Source organism: Phascolarctos cinereus, unplaced genomic scaffold (genome assembly GCF_003287225.1).
Source record: "Phascolarctos cinereus isolate Bilbo 61053 unplaced genomic scaffold, phaCin_HiC Scaffold_4;HRSCAF=312, whole genome shotgun sequence".
Taxonomy (NCBI): Eukaryota; Metazoa; Chordata; class Mammalia; order Diprotodontia; family Phascolarctidae; genus Phascolarctos; species Phascolarctos cinereus.
In genome coordinates, this window is record NW_027555847.1 from 29,960,486 (window position 1) to 29,981,848 (window position 21,363).

General features: G+C 43.1%; 1 protein-coding gene across 21 annotated transcripts in view; it reads right to left on the reverse strand.

The window, feature by feature from the left end:
* MAGI1 (membrane associated guanylate kinase, WW and PDZ domain containing 1) overlaps window positions 1-21,363 on the reverse strand; it is a 711,509-nt gene that overhangs the window by 47,080 nt on the left and 643,066 nt on the right. For all 21 annotated transcript variants that reach the window (XM_078152122.1, XM_078152126.1, XM_078152128.1 and 18 more), the window contains one exon: window positions 9,245-9,276. In XM_078152122.1, the coding sequence (XP_078008248.1) occupies window positions 9,245-9,276 (32 nt within the window). The remainder of the gene's footprint in view (window positions 1-9,244; window positions 9,277-21,363) is intronic.

Here is a 21,363-nt window from a genome sequence, read left to right on the forward strand (position 1 = left end):
GGTAGTGAGGTGGCACCATAGTACATAGAGGGCTAGGCTTCAAGTCAGGAAGACTCATCTTTGAGATGTGAAATCCAACCTCAGCCACATACTAGCTGTGTGACCCTGGGCAAGTCATGTAACCCTCTTTGCCTCAGTTTCCTCATCTGTAAAATGACCTGGAGAAGAAAATGGCAAACCACTCCAGTATCTTTGCCAAGAAAACTTCAGATGGGGTCACAGGGAGTCGGACACAACTGGCATAACTGAACGACAACAGTACCTACAACACAGTTGGTGTTTAATAAATGTTTACTGACCGATCGACTGGATCTGTGCTGAGTCTGACTCCTTGCATTACCAGTGATTGGCTGTGCCTGAGTTTCCAGAGCAGAACTAGCCATGACTGCCCTCTTAGCATCTCCTTCGGATATTCGGTAAGAATTTACATGGCCATGATTGAGCAGTCCTTGGCTTTCTAGGACACAGCAGCTACCTTTTATTTCCAGCTAGCTAGCACTGTGGATAGACTTGGAGTCAGGAAGACCTGGGTCAACTCCTGCCTCTGACATTAAGTTGTAAGAACATGGGCAAATTACTTAAACTCTCTCGGCTTTGGGTTTTTTTTGTCTGGAAAGTGTAGACGCACCAGCTGCCTCACAGGGCTGTTTTAAGAACCAAATGAGATGAATAAAGTTCATATCTCAAAAGACATAACATATGTCAAAGGTTCTGCAAAACTTTATGTATAAAATTACTATTTATTATTAGAATTATTAATACCAATTAAGGCTCCCATCCTTCTATACTTGTAAACAGGGTCATGGGGATTTATTCTCTCCCACACCCAAAATAGGCTCTTAACAGGGTATCTGATTCAAGAAGACTCTGGATGACGCCTGCTAACCACCTCTTGACAGAAAGGTGGTGGACTTAGGGTGCAGAAAGAGACATACAAATTTGGGGGCATGGTCAATGTGGAAATTAGTTTTGCTTGAGTTTACCTATTTATTAAATAGGTTTTCTTCCCCTCTCCTTCCACTCTAGGAAGTAGGAGAAAGAGAAAATAATTGCTTTTTGAAAATTAACATTTCATTTAAAATCAAGGAATGGCTGGTTGAGAAGCTACAGCTCTGTCCTGCCCTGACACTTCAGAAGCCCAACCTGTCTCAGTTTCAGAGAGAAATAACAGACAGGGGAGTCTAGTGCCATTTATCCAGCTGGGGCCCATGAAGAGTGAATTAATTCCAGAGTTAAGTAATGGTGCCAGATGCCTTGGGCTCATCTCGCTGTTCCTGTGTGTTGCAGTCAGGTTTTTTTCAAGAGCTGCCTGGGGTATAGCAATCAATCCTCACTTCTACTTTGTCAAGCAGAGGAAACAGGGCTAAACTTAGCATCACAGCACCTAGGAGAAGCCTATGACTTGAGTTCAAATCCTAACTGTCTTTTGCCCTCTTGGTCATGCTACCCAAGCCCCAATCTCTCTGGGTCTTGGTTTTCTAATCTGAGAAATGGGCATGTTGGGCTAGATGATGTGTAAGATGCCTTCCAGCAGTAGGTCTGGAATCCTATGATCTTTTCCCCGGGGAAATGTACTTTTTCATTCTCTTTTTAAAAGAAATTCCTCATATCACATCCACTCTAATCTCTAGGATCTTTCTTAATGCATCCTTGGTTCCTAACAGTTGCTTAATAGGGGGAAGAAAAATTTTTTTTTTGCATATTCATTCAGATAAAAGGTTCTACAACATGACTGGCTTCTTGAAAGCTAAACACAATTTCAATAAACAATGTAAATAATGAAAGGCAAATTGGTATCATCACCATCATCATCACTACAGTTCATATATTGCTTTGAAGTTTGCACTTAAAAAATATTATCTCATTTGATCCTCACAATAACCCTAGAAGGTAAGTGTTTTGATTATACCCATTTTACGATAAAGAAACTGAGGCAGATAGTGGTTAAGTGTCTTGCCTGGGGTCACATGGCTGGTAAATGTCAGAAGTAGGATTTGACATTGCATCCCAGGGAACCCAGCTTTCAGAATCATGTAAACATGAGGGACAAGGAAAGGGGGGGGGGAAGAGGGAGAAAGAGAGAGAGAAGAGAGGAAGAAAGAGCAATGAAAATGCCCCATAGAGCTGAATTTCAAGGAAGCTTTTTTTTTTTTTTATGGTTTGATTTCTCACTTCTCATCACCCTGCTCCCAGAGTGGTGAGTGGGTGTATATTCTATCTGCTGGCATATGAAGCTATGGCCAATTCTATCACTGCACTGAATTTGGGCTGAAAGGCCTTGTTCCCTCTGAGAGAGCTTCAGGAAAGGCGGATGCTCAGGCACAGTACGCTGGGTTGAATTAAATCATTTTTCTCCCCAGTATATTCTACCCTTCTACCTCCTCAATAAAGGATTCATTTCAGGACTGATTTTCTAGATAACTATTGATGCTTTATGGAGAGCTTGGCAAAGGAGCATTTCAGTCAAACTATACCTCTGTGTTCCTTCTAAGCTCCTTCTAAATTTTCCCCCTGGTTTGTAGAAGATGAAAATTAAATTATAACAACAGGGCCAGGGTGAGAACACCATTGAGTGGCATGCTCTGAGTTGCATTCCCTTCCCCCTACCCCATTAAGAGTTTTCATGTAGATAGCCTCATTTCATTTTTTTAAAATGGAGCTCAATTAGGAGAATGACTTAATCTGAAAATGTATTCAGTGTTTAAGATCTTGTTAGAAACTCGAGTTTTCTAAAGACAGGCTATCTGCAGGGAGTCAGGAAGGTTCAGCACCCACCACTGATAAGTCATGAATATGCTAATTAGTTAGGATGCAATCCTTTCTTGGGTCACTGTCAAGAACCTCACACAGAGGCCATATTTATACAACTCTCCAATCACGGTCACTGTTTGCTATTTCAGGAGTTTTTAGAACCACCCAGGAGGCGTGGGACCTAGAGTATATTCACTGTCCAAACTGATCAGAAATACCAGGTCTCACCTCATTTCATGTTCTACCTAAACTCCTTTGTACTTATTTAGTATGTATTCTGTATATAATGGTCTCTGTACAGAGAATGTAAGCTTCCGGAGGGCAGGGGCTGTTTCATTTTTGTCTTTGTATCTTCTATGTCTAGCACAGATCCTGCCCCATTATGACCTTTCTAGAATGAAAAACTGGTCTGCTGGATCACAGCCAATGGCCTGATGGACCAGTTTGGAGAGGGAACACAGTGTCTGCTAGATGTGAAATGAGAAACTCTGGGTTCTGATTCCCACCTTTGGAACTTACTCTCTGTATTAGCTTGTGGGTCTCCATTTCCTCATCTGTAAAACATGAAGGGAAGGGAGGATATGGCTTCTGAGGTCCCTCCCAACTCTACATCAATCAGCCTATGTTGGTAATGAGACATTAGGGATTGGGTTTCCTCACCTGCATAGTAATTAACTACAGTGAGGTCATGGGAGTCAGGGTGATGTAGGGGTAAGAGAACAGGGGGAATGGTCAGTAGGCTTGGGCTTTAGAGGAAAAGTGGCTTCATGGGAGAGAACGAGGGGGCAGGAAGTACTTGCTTAAGGGTTTGAGGCAAGATAGTCCAGGACCCTGTCTACTATACTAAATACCTTCTGAATCTTTATAAGTGCTATATGAAAGGGAGTTTCTACTATCATCATCACTGTCATCACCATGAATTATTATTAGCCATGCTTTGGTAGTAGCTACTTTATTTCTCTGTGCCTTACTTTCCTCATCTGTTAAAAAAAAATTTTTGATCCCCAAGTTCTAAAATTCTATGATCTGGAAAGAGGGAGTCTCTCAGATCAACCAGTTTCAACAATAGCAACATGTCTAGTAACAGTGCTAAGAATAGAAAGACCCCAAACTGGAGGCAGATTTCTGTTCCTCAGTGGCCAAATTCAGTGGGACATATTCTGTGGGGGAGAGGGTCACTGGCCTCATTTGGAACAGCTTTGTTGACTGTCCCAAGACCATCAGAATGGGTGTATGGGTGTGTGTGTGTGTGTGTGTGTGTGTGTGTGTGTGTGTGAGTGTGTGTGTGTATTGAGTAAAAAGTGAAGTACAGCACAGAAGAAGGTTGGCCATGTGTCAGAATAGACATGGCCCTGACAGTGGTGGTTTTGATCATGAGAAGTCATTGAACCTTCCTGAATCTTAAGTTTCCATATCTTTAAAATGGGAGTAATAGGACCCATAATATCTACCTCACTTAATTGTTATAAGGATCAAATAAACAAATTTAAATTTATTTATGTAAGTGAAATGCTCTGCAAACCTTAAAGCACCATGGGAATATTAGCTATCATTGGGAATATTACTTTTTTGGATGGCCCTTGTGATTTCATTCCAGGATACTCTCAGTGAGATCACTCCCTCTACCAATCAATTCAGGGCATTTCCAAGACCAAAATGTGAGAGTCCTGTAACCTCTGGTCTTACCGAACTGTTTGGAGTCCTATGGGATCTAGTGGCTTCTTGGGGTCACACGGCCAGGACGTAGTTGAATAAGGGCCTGACCCCATGGAAAGACAGCTGTCCACTACTACAGACACCACTGTGCCACAATGGTGGAATCATTACTGCTACTATTATAATTATTTTGCCATTGTTATTGTTATTCTCTCTGGGAGAATAGTCAAATTGGGAGGCAGTAATAAGGAAAAAGTACAAGGGAAAAATCAGCTTATCAGTAGTTCTCTGAGTGCTTTGCAAATGGGAATATCTGTAATATGAACTGAAAATATTTGCTCTGAAAAGCAAATGAGTATAGACAGCACTTAGGAACCTAAATGATAAAAAGAATTGGTATGGCACAAATATGGCAAATTGATCCATTTTAAAGCAAAATTATGAATCAATTTGTCATTTCTAGGCCACATTATTTCCCGTTCACTTACTTGCTGAGGCCTCAGTCTACAACAGATCTCAACACTGCATTCAGGAAAAAACCAAAATGAAACACTGCAAATATCAGTAATTAGACCCCATGTGTCACCAAAGACTGAAGGGGAAAACAATGAGCTGTCTAACCTTACCAACAAGAAAGAAATGTCTAACAACAAGGAAGAGATCTTTACCCCCCTTACCTTACCTGAACCCACACTTTACTGCTTACTAACTGTGTGGCCATGGACCAGTCACTTCATCTTGTTAGTTATTGAGACATTTCAGTCGTGTCTGACACTTTGTGACCCCATTTGGAGTTTTCTTGGCAAAGACACTGGAGTGGTCTACCATTTCCTTCTCCAGCTCATTTTACAGATGAGGAAACTGAGGCAAACAGGGTTAAGTGACTAGTTCAGGGTCACACTGCTAGTAAGTGTCTGAGGCTGGATTTGAACTCAGGTCTTCCTGATTCCAGGCCTGGTGCTCTATGTACTGTGCCACATAGCTGCCCCATTTTTCAGATGCCTCATCTATGAAACATGCTATAATAATAATACACTCCTTGACCTCACAGAGTCAAAGCTTTATAGACTTTAAAGGACTATCTAAATTCAAGTTATAATCATTTACTCTGAGTGTCTCATCTTTTTAGGATCTAATAGGAACAGTAATGGTTTGCATTCATATAGTGCCTAAAGGTTGACAAAGAATTTTATACGCATTAGATCATTTGTGGATTAAAAAAAAAAGGTACTTCATAGGGGGGCCTTGGCTATCGATGAGGAAGAAAGGGGGGAAAATTTCCTGGGCAAGAAAACGTATATTGGTTCTTGGAAATGAACATAATTCTTGGAAGAGCCAACCAAACCTGCAAAATGTCTCTTCTCTAGGTTTTCAAGAGAACAGAAAATAGAAGTGTAATGGGGTTCAGCAGCTCTCAAGCTTTCCACATATTTCCTACACCACTAGAACCTCCATTGAACCTTGACCCTGAACCCTTCCCACCCTTATACCCCACTGGGCACTCCACTGAATGCCTACCTTCCAGAGGACTGAGAGAGTGAAGAAAAAAAAAAGAATCCAGTAAAAAATCAAAAAACTTGCTACTGTTATTATCTTTTAAGTAATTCAGAGAACTGGGGCGGGAGGTGGACAAAGGTGGGAGAGAAATCATGATTAGCTAATAAGGATAGTTTTGGATTATTTGGAGATTTCTATTTCCCATCCTTCTCTAATCCTAGACTGAACTTAGAAGAGTGAGACAGAATTAGAATTAATAAAAATAAATAAATAAACTTCTAGTCCAGGTGACTGATTCAGGTGAAAGAAAACCATGAAAATCCCTGAAAATGACCTGGCTTTGTTTCTGCCATTCATTTAAAAAAAATCAAGGATTTCACTCAAATCACCTCATTGTGGCTCATATTAAATGTACTTATGACACTACCACTGGCCTGAGTGAGTACCCAAACCACAAATTCAATACTTACAGCTGAATCCAGCAGGTAAAATGCTTTATTAAGGAAAAGCTACAGGAAGTATCTGGGTGGGAAAAGCCAGATCAAAGAGGCAGGCTTTTCTGATCTCATCAAAACCTTTAAATTATTGAAATATGCTGAAAAAAGCCCATGCAAAGTGAATGCTGCCACCATGCTCTCGAATCAACTGTAGTTTCTGAGCCATAAGGGATGGTCACTGGGAGGAAGTCAGATTCACATACCTGAGGCAATGACCAGTGTGGCACATTGATTCATATTCTGGACATGGGGGAAGGAAAATCTTGCTTTGGGACCATGACTAAGTGTCTTAAACTTGTTGGGAATCATTTGCTTCGTCTGTAAAATGACAGGGGTTTGTGCTAGACAACCTCAAGCTCCTTCCAGCTCAAGAGCTACAATCCTTATAAATAGTTCTGACATGATCCTAGGACATTCAATCATGTGCTCTCTGTAGCTGTGATTGGTCTCAAGTTGTTCTTTCACCGGCCTTCAGACACCCTGACAGCTAGTATCTCAATGTCCATGAACCACCCCATCCATAACAAAACAAAACAAAACAAAAACCCCAACCCCAAATCTCAAATCCAAATTCTTTCCTTTTTTCAAAATAGTTTATCATTAAACACACAAAGTAAAAAATCAGGGGATGAGGGTGTGACATTGAAATAGATGTCTTCCCAAAAAGTGCTCCCCCTCATCACAGATGACAAGGGCAGTTTTATGTGCCGTACGGAGCACCTGCTAATTTCCCTTGCAGGGAGTATTGTGAGACAGCTGCCAGGGGAGATGAGGGGAAAGTGACATGGTGACTATAGCCAGCTCAGAACTGACACAGACTCTGACCAAGCAAGGACCTGTTCTTGGAGATCTCTCCCTTCTCCACCCCAACAAGAGCACACTTCCAGGCTGTGGTGACTAACAGCCAGTCAAGTGAGAAAAAGCAATGAAGGAGACTTTTTCCAGGAGCAGGACCAAACCTATGGGCTTGTTAATGACATTGCTTTCACAAAAGGAAATTGGCACAGGAAATTAACCAGCCTTAGTGAGCCCAGAGCAGAGCCCCAGTTCCCCATCAGTTGGACCTCCTCTGTGTAGAGAGTCAGTAAGCATCACCAAAGGACTTTCCGTGCAGCTGAAACATGCAAATGAACTTCCATGAATCACTTAAACCAGGCAGAGGCTGAGCCAGCTGTAAAATTATTAAGAGGAGTCCATTCTCCCCAGTATCTCTGAATCCCTCCCAATTTGAATCTGCTCATCACCGATGCTGCAACGTAAATATAGGATGCCAGGAATCATGATAGGCTATTTGGCCAGAGAATAGCTAGGTGGGGGCTCGGACAGCCTGGGCTCTTCCCATGCGTTTTCTCAGACCCGTTTCTATTTTACTGGAGGCCAAATTAGTTTCTGCCTGTGACAGGGATAACACACACAGTCATGCACACATGTACACCCACGCACACATGCACACCCATACACACATGAGCACACACACACACACGCGTCTGGACATCTCTGTGATTTTAGCGTGAGCTCAGAGTAACACTTCTGGGACTCAACATTAATGTAAGCTGACAGTGGTAGCGGCCTGAAGTCACGTGCCTTTAATCAGCACTGCTCCTAGCCACTGGAATTGCATTAATTATTACAGGGATTTTTCTTTTTCTTTTCATTAGGAGGAAACAAGAACTAACAGAGAAGCTTAAGAAAGCAGGAGGCTCTCCCTAATTTTACTAAGGAATCTCCCCTCCTTCTAGCTCCCCTAGCCACTGTCCCCTTCTCACGAGCTCTTTCAGACAGGTGGAACAAAACAAGCTACAAATGTCTGAGCTGGCAACAGACCTTTTGCAAAGTTTTAGAGGAGGGTCTTAGAGGCTAGGACAGTTCTCAATGTGCCCAGCTAAGCTTTCTAGGTTTTATGTTCACCTCACCCTTATTTTAATGAAATAGGAAGCCTTGTTGTGCCTAATCAATTTCCATAAGCAACAGAGTTTCCAATTTTGAGTTTTAAAGTAGCCTCTAAATCTGTTTCCCAGTAGCAAGGCTTTCACCACCATCCTAACCTCTAAGCTATTAGCTAACCTATCAACTAGGTAATGCTCCTAAAGGTAATCCAGATTAGAAGGGACAGCAAAATATTGATTGCGTGTGTGTGTGTGTGTGTGTGTGTGTGAGAGAGAGAGAGAGAGAGAGAGAGAGAGAGAGAGAGAGAGAGAGAGAGAGAGAGAGTTTAAACAATTGTACACCTGCAATATAGTAGTGCTAAAATCTCTCAGAAACAACAAAGGCTGCCCTCCCCAAAGCAAGGAAATGTCTTACACTCATCACTCAGCCCATGCTTTACATGGACACATAAATCCAGGTACCAGCAGTGGGGTTCTTTCTTAAACATGAATGCTTTATATTTTGTAAATAATTCATCACCTGGTGCACAGAAAAAGCGAGAGGAGGGAGTATAGGAATATTAGAGGGTAGGAAGACCCGGTAGGGTGGAATGCTATTGAGAACGAAGGTGGAGCCTTTTTCAAAGGAAACAATGACATTTATTTCAAGTTAAAACAGCCAAGAAAGTCACCCACTGAAATAGTTGTAGATTTTTTTCTTTACGTGTCTTTTAAAAAATGTTCAAACATGTTTTAACCGGGCTGCTGGAGGCTGTCCCCAAATCAGTCTGCAGTTTTAGACAATCCTTGCTGCATCAAACAGACACTCAGAACTTAATGATTCCAGCATTAGTCCTCTGATCCCCCACCACCACAAAGCACCGTTCATAAAATTAAGCCCCCAAACCAAGCCATCCATAACCTTCTTCCCCCCAACCACCACCCAGAAAAACCCCAGAGTAGATGAGAAGTCCTTACCGACTTTGGGCTCCTCTTTGGGACTGGCAGTCCTGAAAAAATGGCAACAAGGGAAAAAAATAATCATTAGCATGTAAATGTTACCTTTTCCTTAAAGAAAAATCCCCAGGTGTGTTAATGTAACATAGCCATCTGCAGAGTTATGTCAGATTCCTCTCTGGCATTGGAGTTACCAGTCTGTTCATATCGAATCAAAGCGGAGAGAGAGAGAGAGAGAGAGAGAGAGAGAGAGAGAGAGAGAGAGAGAGAGAGAGAGAGAGAGAGAGAGAGAGAGAGAGAGAGAGAGGAGAGAGAGGCAGGGAGATCTGTCTGCATTAGCTATGCTGACTTGTGCTGCAGCAGCCTGGAGGCTGGGGAAAGAAATTCACAGACCTCAGCGGCCTGGGAAATTGAACACTTGGACAGAATCTCAAATGCTCTCCTGGATTAAGAGAGACTTAACTTACAATTAAGCCCGGATATTTCCTTTTGACGCGATCTGCTTGTCAATTGTATCACACCAATCAGAACAGCAGCAGGAAAACATGTTTGTTTTTTAAAAAGCAGCACACGCTAAAAATGGACCCTCTTAAAATGCATTTATCTTCGGGGATCGCACATGTACGTCTGCCTCGGATGAGCAGCATAGCCCGAGCACCCAAACTAAGACAGAGAATGTTTCACTAGCACAAAAAGATAATTTATGAACACAAACCCAAGTTTGCTCAGAGTCAATGCTGGGGATCCAAGCCTTCTCTACATAGCAGCATATGCCTTCCTGCCTGTCAGTCACCCAACCCATTTCAGGGTAGGAAAAACTCTGGCTGGAAGTAGCTCTTGAGGGAGAAACAGGCAGTTTGGGAGTGAGAGAGGGAATCTTCATGGACACTATCCTGACAAGAAGGAAATCATTAAAATGGAGGAATGTAAAGAAAGATAAGAAAGGACATGGAGCTGGTCCCAGATAATTTGTCTAGCCTCATCAGACTGACGTGGTGGACATATTTAATCTAAATGGGACGATGCCTCTTATGTGAAGGAGTAACATAAGTCAGTCAGCACACCTTTATTTAAGCACCTATTATTAAGCCATGATGCTTAATGGCAATGAGGTGAAAGCTTAAAAGAGCTGACTTATTACTTGGTTAGAGAAATCCATGGAAGAAAGAAACAATGAATTAATGAAAGAAAAGACATTTAATAAGCGCTTACTATGTGCCAGGCACTGTGCTAAACACAGGGGAGACAAATACAAAAAGTGAGAGAGGTCTTGCCCTCAAAAACGGGACATTACATTAACATAGAGGGGAATGGCGCTCTTCTTTTAGGCAATTGGGGTTAAGTGACTTGTCCAGGGTCACACACCTAGTAAGTGTCCAGTGTTTGGTCTGAGGCCAGATTTGAATGGTGCTCTTTTGATCATCACAGGTATAGCAATTGGGTTGAGGAAGGAGATAAAAAATGCAGCTAAGTCATACAGTAGACAGAGTGCTAGAAGATCTGGATGTGAGTCCTGCCTCACTAGCTGTGTGACCACAAGTAAGTCATTTAACTTCTGCCTCAGTTTCCTCAACTGTAAAATGGGGTCAATTATATCACCAAACTCTCAGTATTATTGCTAGGATCAAATGGGCTAACATTGGTAAAGTGCTTAGCATGGTGCTGCTTTACTTCCTTCATTTGTAGCACTTGGAAAGCAATGATTTGCACATGGGGGTCTTTCTGAGCTGGTATATGACAGTTCAAAGCAGATGATATCTACGGAACACACAGGACACATTTTCAAAAATCTGAATAATTTGCTTTGGAAACTTCAACTTTTTTTTTTTTTTTAGAAAATGATTCATGGGCCCCCTTATGCAGCATGATGAATCCAACTCTTCTGCAAGTGACTTGCTAAACTGTGAACTAGACTAACTTTAACATAAGTGACACACATAGAAACTGAAATGGGAACATGAGGAGAAAGGCATTTAGATGACCATTTCCAATGACATCTGCTCCAAAGTCAGCGTGCCAGTAATGACACCTCCTGGGACCCCTCCCTTCTGAAAGGCTATGCAGGCATGGCTCAAGCGTTTCTGGATCACCTGAAAGTTGGCTATGTAAATTGGGGGAGGCAGCCTGCTATAGGAGCAAGGGTACTGACCCTGGAATCAAATCCCTCCTTCAGTGTTTACTACTTGTGAGGCCTTGGGCAAGTAATATAAGTTTCCTCATTATTAAAAGGAGACAGTTGGAGTACATACCTTCAGTTCCTCCCAACATTTCCTCCTAGGACCTAATTCCCAGTCCCCTCGCCATGCTGGTTGGTTCCCTCTAGATCACATTTGAGAGTTGGAAGGGAACTCAGTACTTACTGATTATGGATACAGACCTCAGTGACTCTCACATATGAAACACATCACTGGCTCTCCCTTGAAGGTGTTGAGATACTATAAATGTTAGTTTGGGCCCAGACTTATGATTGTACATTGTACACAGAACTTTTTGCATGCGAATTCCCTCCACCAATGCAGATGGGCAACTCAGAGAATTACAAGATCATATATTTAGAGCTGGAAGGAAACTTAGAGGCCATGGAGTCCACTCCCCTAATTCATTTTTGTTGTCGAGTTATTTTCAGTCACGTCCAACTCTCCATGACCCCATTTGGGATTTTCCTGGCAAAGATACTGGTGTGGCTTGCCATTTCTTTCTCGGGCTCGTGAGACCAGATTTGAACTCACAAAGATGAGTCTTCCTGCTTCCAGGCTGGGCACTCTATCCACTTCACCACCTAGCTGACCTTCCCAGTGGAGGAAATGAGGCAGAGAGGCTAAGTGACTTGCCCAGGGTCACATGGCTGGTAAGTATTTGAGATGAGATTTGCACTCAGAACTGCATAAACATTAGAAATGCTAAAAAGTGAATGGGACTACTTTGGGAAGTGGTGGGTTCTCCTTCCTTGGAGGTCTTCCAGCAGAGCCTTGAACAACAATTTACAGGTTGTGTGACAGTGGGGATTTCTCTGAGGAACGGGCTGGACTTGTTGACTGTTACTCTGAAATTCTGTGATGATGTTCTTAATTACCTGGGTCACTAAAATATTGAGTGACCCTCAAGGTTTCCCAGCTACTATTGGCCATAAGCATGCCTTCAACCCAAGTCCTATGGACACTAAGGCCTACCCTCTACTATGCCATTCTATCCCCCTTGTTGTTTTCACAGTAGCCGTGTTATTACTTTTATTCAAATACGCAAACCTCTCTTTTAGGAGTAAGGCCATTCTGTATGACTCATGATACCGATTACAATCCAGGTCAAAGGGAATAAATAGCAGCTGTTTGAAGGGCTGAGGTGGTTCATTCAGAGGGAAACACAGAAGAGACAGATTCTATATTTCCATTGGCTTTTTAGAACCTAAAGGGAAATGTCACTTCAAAGATGTCTCAAAGTACTTCAAAAGAGAGGCGTGTGTTCAAAGAACAGTCAATTATTTAGCCTCAAAAGGATAGAGATTTCATCAGTTGTTCAACTGAGGACACTCACTATTCTTTTCACATCTTAGTAGACTTTTCCCCTGAGTCGGTGTGGCTAAAAAAAATACTTCAGCTGGGTGGGAGGAAGCACCACTTTCTGGCAATTAGCCAGAGTTGGAAGGTTGATACTGGCCTGATGACAGGCCCCTACTACAGAACTTTCTTATCTGGTAGTGCTTGATAGAGTTTGCTTCCCAATAGCATGGGACCTCAAGATGACCTGAGAAGAGTAGACAGAGTAGTTTGGTCAAAAGGCTCTACTCTCGAGTTTGGGACACAGATTCAAATTCCGGCTTTGCCAGTGACTACCTGATGGGACCCCGTGCAGACAGATCAGGCTTCAGATTCCTACCTGAATCTAAGAAAGAATGGGACTAGCTGGTCTGTAAGGTTCTTTCTGCCTCTAAGTCTGTCAATCAACAATCCTTCATTAAGTGATTGCTATGTCAAGCACTGGGTATAGAAAGACAAAAATGAAGTTGGGATCACCCTCAAGAAGATCATATCATCATCACTGTCACTGACATCGTCATCATCGTTATGATCCACATCATCATCAGCATCGTCATCATGATCACCACCATCACCATCGTCCTTATCATCATCATCACCGACGTAACAGTAATGAAAAATAGCTAGCATTTCCAAAGCATTTCAGGGTTTGCAAAACCTTTATAAATATTATTTCACTCGATGCTCATAACAACCCTGGGAGGAACATGCTATTATGATCCCCATTTTACCAATGAGGAAATTGAAGTAGATAAAGGTTAAGTGACTTGTCCAGGGTGATGCAGCTACCAAGTGCCTGAGGTTAGATTTGAACTCAGGACTTCAAGTCTAATGCTCCCATCCACTGTGCCACCCAGCTGCTTCTATCAGCTATGACCTCTATGCCACAATGAGACAAAAGAATAAGGTTTTAGAGGAAAGGGTGTGACAAAGACTGAATCCCAAACTCCTGAAATGTTTCCCTTGAAGGACACCAAAAATTGTATGCTGATAATTAAAACTTAATTAGTAAAATTACAAGGCAAATCTGGTAATGGTATAAACTATTTTTTAATGTTAAAGAGAAAGATAAATGACTGGGAAGGCATAATAACCTTCTAGATGCTGTCCTTCTCTTCCCCCTCCACCAGATATGGACGGTCCTCAAATTGGATTTCCAAGATTCCGGGCAGATTTTGGGGTCTTCTGATTGCTCTCATTGCCCTCTGTGGCACAGAGCCACAGTGTGATCTTTCTGTGTGGTGAAGGGATGGCAGGTTTAGAGACGAAAAGGACTCCAGAAGTCCAACCTACTCATTTTATGGAGGAGGAAACTGAGGCCAGAGAGGTTAATTCACTTGCCTGGAAAAGTGATGGAGGCCAAGCAGAAGAACAAAGGCCTCCGATGGCACTTGCTCTGTCATACCGGGAGGATCCTGAACTTCTCTTGGCCTTGTACTCCTCAGTTTTACAAGGACAGAGCAATCATGCCCACCTACCACACAGCACTAACTGCCAGGGCTTAAGGATAATGCTACAAATAACTCTCAAAGAACACACACTACAATCAATGTCATATAAACTGCTTGACATAAAAACATCCGCTTTCAGACAAGCTCTTCAGGCTTACATCCAACCCCCTCCAAGACCTGGCTCAGAAAGATCTTTCGCCAGGCAAACGTGCCTTCTGTCTCATTAATGCTCTTAACAAACCCTGCTCCCAACCACTCCTCAGCCTTGACATCTCATCTCCTGCTTTCATGCATTTGTATGAGACATCCTCCACGTTATGTACCCTTCTCTTCATTTCTGCCTCTCAAAGTTCGAATCTTGTGCGGTCACCTCCTCTGTGAAGACATCAGTGATCCAGGCCGTCATTAGTTCATCAGTCCTCTCTCCCTAGCTCCCTCCACTGCCTTCTATGCCTCTGCTCTCTTCTCCTTCCTTCCTTCTCTCTGTATCTCTGTCTCTCCCTCTCTCTCCTCCATTCCTCTGGTCTCTCTCTGTCTCTCTCTCTCATTATCTTGTGCTAAACTATCTAGGTAAATCTTTATCCCTAACCCACTACACTCCCCCAGACCTTCAGATCATCTTCCACTTCCTCAGTCTGTGTTCTAGGAATGCCTCCTTACCTACATGCTGTTTTTCCTATTAGTTTATAGGTTCTTTGAAGGCAGGAACAGTTGTTTGCCTTTCTTTGTATCTTCAACACTTACTACAGTACCTAGCACACAGCAAGCACTTCATAAATGCTGACTGACTGGATTCAAACCCCAGCTCATGGTGTGACCTCAGGCAAGTGACTTAACCTCTCGGGCCTCTGTTTCCTCCTTCATAAAATAAGTAGGTTGGACTTCTGGGGTCCTTTTCATCTCTAAAGCTACCATCCAATGATCCTGTGATCTTACACTGTAGAGGCAGCATTTGAACCTGAGTCTTCTTGACCAGCTGTCTATTCACCATGTCACAATGCCCCTGATATCTGCTCTCTACGACTTCTACTAAAGGCTGCTAGATGGCCCAGTGGATAGAGCACTAGGCTGGAGTCAGGAAGACCTGAGTTCAAATCTGACACTTCTTAGCTGTGTGACCCTGGGTAAGTCACTTCACCCTGTCTGCCTCAGTTTCCTCATCTGTAAAATGAGCTGGAGAAGGAAATGGCAAAGCACTCTAGTATTTCTGCCAAGAAAACCCCAAACGGGTCACGAAAAGTGGGCATAACCAAAAAGACTAAACCACAAAACTAGGACTAGGTAACTAACCACGAGTTTGCATTATCCATTACCCAATTACGGTCACTTCCCTCACTTCTTTGTTCATCACATAATACAGTGAAGACAGTATCTGCTTTAGAGACAGAAGACCTCTGTTCAAATCTAATTTCTGTTGCTGAGTGCCTGGGTGACCTTGGGTGATTCACTGATCCTCACCAATCCTCAGTTTTCTCCAGTGTCAAATGAGGGGACTGGTGGAGATGGCCTCTGAGGTCCCTTTAAGCTCTAGATCTTGGATCTCTTCTCCTGGACCTCAGTTTCCTAATTTGTAGACAGAGGAGGTAGATAACTTCTGGGCTCCCTTCCAACTCTAAAGCTGTGATTCTCTGTTTTTTGTCCCCAAGCTGAAGCTGGGAGCAGTCAAACTGACTATCAGAAGCCCTGACCAAAAGGAACAAAAACAAACAAAAAGAAAACAAACAAAAACCCTGAATCTGGGAGACCTTAAAGAGCTTGGGCTAAAATGAGGTGGGGAGTTCTGATTATTATTATTATGGATTTCATGCCTATCCCACTGAAAACAACTGGGATGCAGGTATAGAAAAACTGCCTGAGGATCTAAAAGACCCTACTCCAGAACCATTTCTACTGGGGGTGCGGTGGTGGTAACAAATCACTTAACCCTTCAGTCCTCCAGACAAATCTCTCAGACCAGAAGATGCAGGATAGATGCCAAGCTGCAGTGGTAAGTAGAGGAGGCATTTCCTTTGGCCGGCCCTTTCTCCAAACCCCCCAAACCAAATAGCCATCCCCCTCTGCCAGAGACAAAGGTGCAGGATGCAGCGCTGCCCTTTAATTCAGCAACTGAGAAAAATGGTGCCCAGCCTGGAGTGGTCATGGAATGCAGAAGCCAGAGGCCAGGACTCTGAGGGACAATGCATCATAAGCCAGGCCAGAGCTGCCCAAAGGGATATTACTAACTGCCCCTTTCCTGATTCTCTGGGGTGATGACGAGGAGGATTAAAGATTCTTCTTGGCACTCACCTGGAGCTCCTGAGGAGACATTGTACAAATCCAAGTTAATAACGTATTTGTTCAATCCCTGGGTCAGAGTCTCTGTCTAGAATATACCTGTTCATACTTTGCCTGAACCCATGGACATTACCTATTTGGGGAGACTGAGAACAGGGCAACCCCAATGAATATGAGAGTGATCTGTAATTTCATCAGCCTGGGGAAGTACATGCTATGGAAACTCCATTCAAGAGTACAGATAGCAGCCTGTTGAGACTTAGTAATTCAATGCAATTCAAGTTGACAAGAGCTTATTTAACATCTACTGTGTGTTAGGCACTAGGGATAACCAGACAAAACTCATACTCCCTGTCCTCAAGGAGCTTACATTCTGTTGGGTAGATAAGTGCTAGGGAAAAATAAAACAAAACAGCAACAACAAAAATAAGGCATCAGACTTCTTTTATTTGGCTCTACAGGCCAGGGGTTAGGGATAGGGACAAAACCCAGTGATTTCACTGATAAAAAAAACTCCCTACCAATAGATATCAGGTACCTTTTCTGCAAGAAAAAGAACTGGCAAATGTTAAGTGTTAAGAACTTAACTTCTGTTAAGTGACTTGCCCAAGGTCACACAGCTGATATGTGTCAAAGTCAAGATTTGAAAAGAAAATTTTTTTTTAAAAAGTCAGATTTAGGGGAGATATAAGGAAAAAACTTGTTAACAATTAGTGCTATCCAAAACTTGAATGCATTGCCTTGAGAGATGTTGGATTCACCCACACTGGGAATCTTTAAATAACAACTTCTTGGCTATGTTGCAGTGGGAATTTTTTTTTGTGTTGGGGGTGAGGGGGGTTAAGGGTTGGACTGGATGGCCCTTCCAACTCTAGACTTCTATAATTTTGTGTGATTTGTTTGAGACACATAGAAGTTCAACAACGGGTTCAGTCACACAGCTAGTGAGTGTCAGAGCCAGGCCTGCCTGACTCTAAGTACCAGAACTCCACTTGTGACACCACCCTGCTCGTCCTTCCCGTGGAATATTATGTGGAAGTCTGATCCTTCCTCCTATTCAACCTGAAAGCATTGAGCCCAAATGGAATAATGAAATTCACTCTGGGAGTACTAAGGAGAATGGTACCCTAAGCAAACCTCTTGTCCCACCAGCTTCTAAAATAGAGGTGTTAAACATGCAACTGGTGGGGAGCATGAGGCCTATAATGCTCCTGGGTGCAACCTGAACCACATCAAGATGGAATTGGGAGATATGGGACAAAATAAATAAAAATACAATGAAACACAGATAGTATTACATTTCAAAACTAAGCCATTATAGGGCCCCCAGGCATCCTTGCTTACTACTTAGGGGCCCTGGTTTCTATAGGGGTTTGACACCAGTCCTCTCCACAGGACATCAGTAGCTATGGCTTTGGATTGTGCTGGTCCATCATGCTGATGGACCTGAGTGAGCGTGGCTAAGAATGGGCGATGCTCAGAGAACCCACTCTCTGCCTCTTCTTCCGGATGCTCTGCCCCACTGGAACAGCGGCATTCAAGAAGAAAGGCAAGGAAGAACAAACACACCCACCTGCCGATAGCAAAGGGTTCCTCACCCAGAGTCATCTCTTCCAATCAGTGCAGCTCGTTAAATGTCTGCAAATATAGGCCAGCTGATGGGAAGGACCAAACGGGGGAGACAGCGAAGAAGGTCACTCCCTCGATTCTTCTCTACTCTGGGCAGGGCTCCAGGTGGAAAAAGACATGGTGTCAATTTTGGAAAGCATAGATTTGAAAAGAAATTGAAATATAACATGTGGGGGGGGTGGTGGAGGGTGGAGAAAACATATTGGAGGCTCCATCGTAGGGCAGTATTTATTGGCCCAAATGATGCTGCATGAAAAGTCATGAGCCTGGGAGTAGTGTTTCATTTTTTTTTCTTTTTTAGGCTGTCCTGAATAAAAACAGTAAGAGATCAACCAGAATACAAATGCAGAGTGATGGAGGAAATACACAATGCCAACTGCAAACTGAGATTTGCCTGGCAACATAAAAATCGATCTGCAGATTAAAAAAAAAAATTTCAAACCAGCCCGCTCTAAATAATTAACTCTGATGGCCACTAACCCTACTTTTTCAAAAGCAAAAAAAAAAAAATCAGTACCACTCCTTGTCATTTAGATTTTATTTTTAAATAATGGAAGCAAGAAAACCATGTAAAAAAAAATCCGTATTCTTCACTAAAGCAGTTGCATGTTAAGGAGATTCAAAGGAAGAGAAAGGAAAGCCCCAGCCAGTCACCAGGGCCCCCCAGAGAGCCTGAGGGGGAAAAGCAAGGATATCTGTGTGGGTGCTGAGGTGTGGTGGTTCCTCCATGGGTATTTGGGGCCAGGCAAGGTTTAAGCCAAAAAAATGATTTCCACTAAAGGGCATCGGGAGCCTGGTCAACCAAGAATGAAACAGATCACCTTCCAGAATGAATAACATGGCTCAGTTTGGGACATTCAACAAGAGAAAGGTGATTTATTTCTCGTTTGTTTTCTGCAATTTAATGTCCTCATTAACCCTGTGCTATCAGTTTCCCAGAGCAAATGATACCAACTACCAGGGAAAATCACAGAAATCACATGACAACCTACAATTTTCAGTCATTTTTCAATCGTGTCCGATCCTCAGTGATCCCACTTGGGGATTTCTTGGTAAAGATACTAAAGTAGTTTGCCATTTCCTTCTCCAGCTCATTTTACAGATGAGGAAACTGAGGCAAACAGGGTTAAGTGACTTGCCCAGGTTCACACAGCTAGTAAGTGTCGGAGGCCAGAATTGAACCCAGGAAGATGAGTCTTTCCAGTGCCAGACCTGGTGCTGTAAGCACTGCGCCACCTACTTGCCTAACAAACTGAAATATGTGACTTCAGATTGGGCTAATAACACTGACAAGAATTGGCTTGATGAGGGCAGGTGCTGGTTTATAGATGTCTTGTATTCCTGTTGCTGGCACTGTGACTGGCACATCGCTCAAAAGAGATAACAAAGAATTTTGCAAACCTTACGGAACCATACAAATGTAAGTAAGTAGTAGGCAATAACCACAAAAATTGTTGAATGGAATCTCTATTTGTTCAGGTAAGGAAACTGAGGTCCAGTGAATGGTCATATGGCAAGTAAATGTCAGAGGCAGGAACAAAACTGGGCTCTCCCTGGCTTCACGTCTAGCAAAGGAAAAAGTCCAGGGGTGCAACAAGCTTTTATTTAGCATATGCCATGTCCCAGGCTCTCTGGGGTACAGATCTAAGCCAAAGGAAAGACAGTCCCTGCCTTTAAGGAGCTTATATCCTAATGAGGAAAGATAACAGACAAAAGGAGGCTGAAAAGAGGTGGGGATAGGAGAACAGACCCCATCAGGAGCATGAGAGTTAAGTCTGGAAAGTGAGAGGCAGAATCAAGAGGGGAATGGAGGCTGACTACTCTGGAGCCCTCTTCAAAATGGAGGCCATCATCTGGAGAAACAACTCTCCTGGAGAAGGGGTGAGCCATCACTACCAGCTGGCAAACAACTGCCACAGACAGGGCCAGTAAGCCAGCCAGCTGAAGAAACAAGGCACCCTGAGGGAGAGCCACGAGGCAGCCTGTGTCAGACAAATCAAACCGCATGATTACCTCATCCACCATCTTTCCTCCTCAGACCCTGACGGGAGACAGCCCTAGATCTGGAACCTAAGCATCTCGGGAACGGCAATGCTTCCAGCCCAGTGCCCAGAGCCACTGTGAAGATGCAGCCTGGCAACAGCTCCTGGGGGTGCTATAACCACTTACTGAGGACCCAGAAAAAGGAAGTTCTTGTCTCCAAAGTCAAATGGTTCAACATCAGAAACAGGTTTTATCAGTGGAAATGAGGTCAAAGAGGCCTTAGCATCTGCTTTGATGCTACACCCTAAGGAGCATATGACTTACAGATAAAACTTTCCTATGCATTGTCTCCCCCATCAGAATGGAAGCTCCTGTAGAGTACAAATTGCCTTATTTTTCTATTTGGATCAATAGCACAATGCTCTGTACATAGTAGGTGTTTAATAAATACTTCATTCATCCATTCCCCAGGCTGGTTCTGGATTTAGTCGGTTTTGTGAAGTTACCTTATGCTTATGCTACTGATTTCAAACAGTTCTCCTGGAGTGATCATTGATCCCTGAGGAACTGGATCTGGACAACCTGTTCATCTTGCCCAAAGCTTTGAACAGCCTTCAGGTGTTAATGACTTTGCAACTCTTCTTCCCTGGGCCAGGACCAGCTCATGACATTAAGGTGAAAGGTTGGGCATACCATTAGCCATCGCCACTCTCGGGTGCCATCCTTTCTTTCCAGGACATATTTACAAGGCCCTGTGTACTGTATAATCGCAGCCGAGTTGTAATGTAGCTATAAAGCCTGAACAAATGTATTCTTTATCATCCCACTAAATGCTATTCAATATACCATCTTTCTCATAATATTTGAGGGGCATTTATTAGAAACATTGGAAGAAGGAACATGCTTTTATAACAAGCTATTAGGGTCCCCTGGGATTATTCTTTGATGTGATTAGAAGCAGTGCGGAGTAGTGGGTAGAGGTCTTCACTCCCTGGGACATCTCTGCCGCGCCATCCCCCACTTCCCCCTCCCTGTTTCTCAAAGGTGAGTTTCTCCAGGAACCTCCACTGAATAAATGCACAAATGGAATGTCTCATAGGAGGAAAAGCCAGAAGGCTGTGGCCTGGCGAGTGGAATGAGCACTGGATTTGGCTGGATTATGGAGGACATGAAGGTTAGTAATAATGTATAATAAGCCTGGGCTTTGGCTATCAAACAGATGAGTCTATATTTGACCGTAGAGGTAACAGGAAGCCATTGGGATTCACTG